Genomic DNA, 3,807 nt, shown 5'->3' with positions numbered 1-3,807 from the left:
GGCTGGGGGTGGTTTTTGTGGGTGGGGGTGGGTAATTGGAAATGTATTGTCCAAAAAAAAAGCAGACCAACCGGCCTGACCTGAGACCCCCCCCCCCCCACACACACACACACACACACACAGTTTCCTCCTCTCCCCTAAAAGCTGCCAGAACCCCAGTTGTGATATCGCCACCTACAGTACCAAGTCAGGTTCACACTGTAAAAAGCAGAATTGTGTTGAGAGTTGGTCCAGTCCTGTTCTGATCCAGATCCTGGTTCTATGTGTTCTGCATGTCTCAGACCCAGACCTGTTCCTGAAGACCGCCCGTCTCCAGCGTCTCCCGTCCTCGGCCTCAGACCTGGCCAGTCACGACACCCTGCAGGAGACCAACAGAGACCCCTTCAAAGAAGACTGCGCCTGCCAGAGGGACGGGCTGACCGTCATCATCACGGCCTGTCTCACCTTCGCCACAGGGGTCACTATAGCTCTCATCATGCAGATCTACCTTGGAGACCCCCAGGTAGACGTGGTTTAACATGTCATGTCAGAACGTCAGCCGTGACACCGAGGCATCATGGCGTCTGTTGTTGTGTTCACTGACAGGTGTTCAACCAGGGGGCGGTGGTAACCGACGCCGCTCAGTGCACGTCCGTGGGCTTCAGTGTTCTGGCCCGGCAGGGCTCCAGTGTGGACGCTGCCATCAGCGCCGCCTTGTGTTTGGGAATCGTTCACCCCCACACCTCTGGGATGGGAGGGTGAGTTTGATGAAATGAACCTTGACCCATGGTTTCTGAGGAGACGTGACGCGTTTGTCTTCCACAGAGGCGGAGTCATGTTGGTGCACGACATCCGTAAGAACGAGACCAAGGTGATTGACTTCAGAGAGACGGCGCCCTCCGGTGTCAGCGAGTTGATGCTGACGCAGACTGACCTGGACCAGAATGTAAGTCCGTGTCCTGGGAGACTCGACTGTTGATCGACGGTTGGTTGACATTGTTGTCTTCACGCTGTCCCAGGCTGGTCTGACGGTGGCTGTTCCGGGCATGCTCAGTGGGATGCAGCAGGCACATCAGCTGTACGGCAGGTAGGCTGAGGCCACGCCCACACTAACAGCCAATATAAACTGATCCCTGTATGAACGCGTCTGTGTTGATCACTGGTCCAGGAAGCTCCCACCTGGGGGGGAGGGGGGGGGTCGACTGTAGTTTCTTTGTTTTACTGCCTCCCCTCCCCCGTGCACACCTCTGGTGTCCCCTCCAGTAGCAGTCACACAGGTTCTGAATCACACAGCAGCGCCACCTGTCTGTCCAAAGGTGACTTGCAGATGTAGTTCATGGTTGAATAAGTTGTTTTATTACGTTTGTGTTGGGCTGCAGTAACTCAGCTGCTCCATTGGTGGTGCTGTCCTGCTGTTGTAAAACGGTTACTCTGTACTGTATGTTAACAAATATACAGTCATGTATTCAATATTAACATGTACTGTATGTTCCTCCACAGACTTCCATGGAAGGACGTGGTTACCATGGCAGCAGATGTGGCCAGAAACGGCTTCAATGTGACTCATGAGTTGGGTAAGTACTGGGTTCCTGGCACTTGTTGTGCCTAATAATCAGTGACACAGACGTTCACCTCCTGCTCCTCCTCTTCCTCCTCTGCAGCTGCAGCTTTGGCTGCAGTGAAGGACACAAACGTGTCAGCTGCCTTTGGGGCCTTGTTCCTCCCTAACGGCCAGCCCCCTCTGCCTGGACTCCTGGCCCGGCGTCTGGATCTGGCGTCCGTCCTGGATGCTGTTGCAGTGAAGGGGGTTTCAGAGTTCTACAGTGGGAACCTGACGCAGGAGATGGTGGCTGCAGTAAGGACCGGTTTTTGTTGTTCCTTGAGATCACTGTAGAGAAAGATCATCGTAAACAACAATATTTTCATCTCAAGATGCATTTTATTCATGGACACAGTCAGAGGTGGCGCCCCCTCCCTGTGGCCAGAAAACAAACCGTGTCCAGACTGGACCTCACTGTTGATAAATGTTCCTGAAGTGGTCGTAGTGTTTTGTCGTCATCTAAAGATGTAAACGTTAGACAACTTTCCTCCATTGAACAGGTGCAAGCTAACGGCGGCGTGCTAACAGAGAGAGACTTTGGAAACTACAGCACGGTCTTGAAGCAGCCAGCAGAGGTGGTCTATCAGGGTGAGGGTGGTTCTCTGCCGCTGCTCTCTGGTTCTGATCCGTTTTTATGAACGATGAAATTAAATCTCTCTTTTTATTTGTTGTTGTTGTTGAAGAACATCGCGTGATGACGGCTCCGCCTCCACACGCAGGTGTGGCACTCATCACCGTCCTCAACATTTTAGAAGGCTACAACATCACCAGCCAGGTCCCCAGGAACAGCAGCTACCACCAGATAGCAGAGGTGCGTCAGCTTCACCGCTGCACCACCGAGTCACCCCACTCTGTTCGTTTCATACAACATTATTTTAATAATGTATATTTTCATAAAAATCAACATGAAACTTTCTGTGCGCGTGGTCTGGTAAACAATGATCCACGGCCCAGTGCCGACCTCTGACCCGCTGGGCCGGCCCCTCTGATCAAGTATCAAGTTAAAGATGGAGGTGAATCAGAACTGAGTAGAAAGTGTCTGAACACATACACGTGCACACCCTAACAATACCTCTTGACCTGGTGGTGTCAAAGGTCAGGCCGACCCAATTGTTTCTCGGGTATTTTATTCTGATTTGGGTTCGGTATCAGAACCTCCACATACAGCCGCGCTCTGACTCTACACATACCATAATATTTGTGACCCCCTGGTGGAGAGTCGAGTTAATTGATCTGGTTTGTCTTTGTGTTGATGTGATTTTCCTCCAGGCTCTGAAGATGGCCTTGGCCTTGTCCAGTGGGCTGGGCGACCCCATGTTTGACCCTTCAGTGTCAGAGACCGTCAGTAAGATGCAGAGGTAGGGACACCTTCAGTCGTCATCAGAACAGTTTGAGCGGTTTTCAATTTAATGTTGGCAAAAATCTTACGACCATTGAACGCTAAATGAAAATGAACTCGTCGTCGATATGTTTGTGTTTGTTTGTCCAGTGGACCGTCCAGGTACTTCACTCCAATCCGTCCATCACATTCTCTCCATTAAAAATAACTAAAAACCTATTCATTAGTTCCAGCCCCCCCAGAAATTATCTATGAATTAATTAAATTAACCCCCCCCCATCTAAAGATCAAAGACATAGATATAAACAAATATATTGGTGTGAGGGAGACAGCGCCACACAGTGTTGCAATGTATGGTCCAGTAAAGTACTAGTTATGGTCCCAGGACGACTTGGACCAGTACTGTATGTAACAGTACTGTACTGTTACATACAGTACTGTAACAGTACTGTAACAGTACTGTACTGTTACAGTACTGTTACAGTACTGTTACATACTGTACTGTTACAGTACTGTAACAGTACTGTTACAGTACTGTACTGTTACATACAGTACTGTAACAGAGTATTGACAGTGACAGAGACATTGATTAAAGAACTTTTTTTCTCCCAAATCTTCCAAGTAAATCCTATGCCTCCCTGCTGCGTCAGATGATCAGTGACTCCGAGGCGTTCCCTGTCAGTCACTACACTCCATCGTTCCACTTGGAGGGAGGGGCCACAGCAGCTGCCCAGGTGGTGGTTATGGGTCCAGATGACCTCACCGTGTCATTCATGAGGTTTGACCTTCTTCACCAGTAACAGACGTGTGTGTGTGTGTGTGTGTGTGAGGTGTGCCGACGCCGTTAAACTCCTACTTCCTGTCTGTGTGTAGCTCGCTGAACAAACCG

General features: G+C 50.2%; 1 protein-coding gene across 1 annotated transcript in view; it reads left to right on the top strand.

Moving 5' to 3' along the window:
• The window catches only part of ggt7 (gamma-glutamyltransferase 7), a 9,857-nt gene that overhangs the window by 2,284 nt on the left and 3,766 nt on the right, over window positions 1-3,807 (top strand). The window contains 11 exon segments of the mRNA XM_008319360.3: window positions 282-502; window positions 586-737; window positions 805-925; window positions 999-1,066; window positions 1,480-1,553; window positions 1,641-1,834; window positions 2,080-2,167; window positions 2,263-2,390; window positions 2,849-2,937; window positions 3,541-3,696; window positions 3,792-3,806. Of these exon segments, the coding sequence (XP_008317582.1) occupies window positions 282-502; window positions 586-737; window positions 805-925; window positions 999-1,066; window positions 1,480-1,553; window positions 1,641-1,834; window positions 2,080-2,167; window positions 2,263-2,390; window positions 2,849-2,937; window positions 3,541-3,696; window positions 3,792-3,806 (1,306 nt within the window).

The sequence above is a fragment of the Cynoglossus semilaevis genome, chromosome 10 (genome assembly GCF_000523025.1).
Source record: "Cynoglossus semilaevis isolate Cse_v1.0 chromosome 10, Cse_v1.0, whole genome shotgun sequence".
In the NCBI taxonomy this organism is placed as follows: Eukaryota; Metazoa; Chordata; class Actinopteri; order Pleuronectiformes; family Cynoglossidae; genus Cynoglossus; species Cynoglossus semilaevis.
Note: the sequence above shows the minus strand (reverse complement) of the source record. Positions and strands in the feature narration are given on the sequence as shown.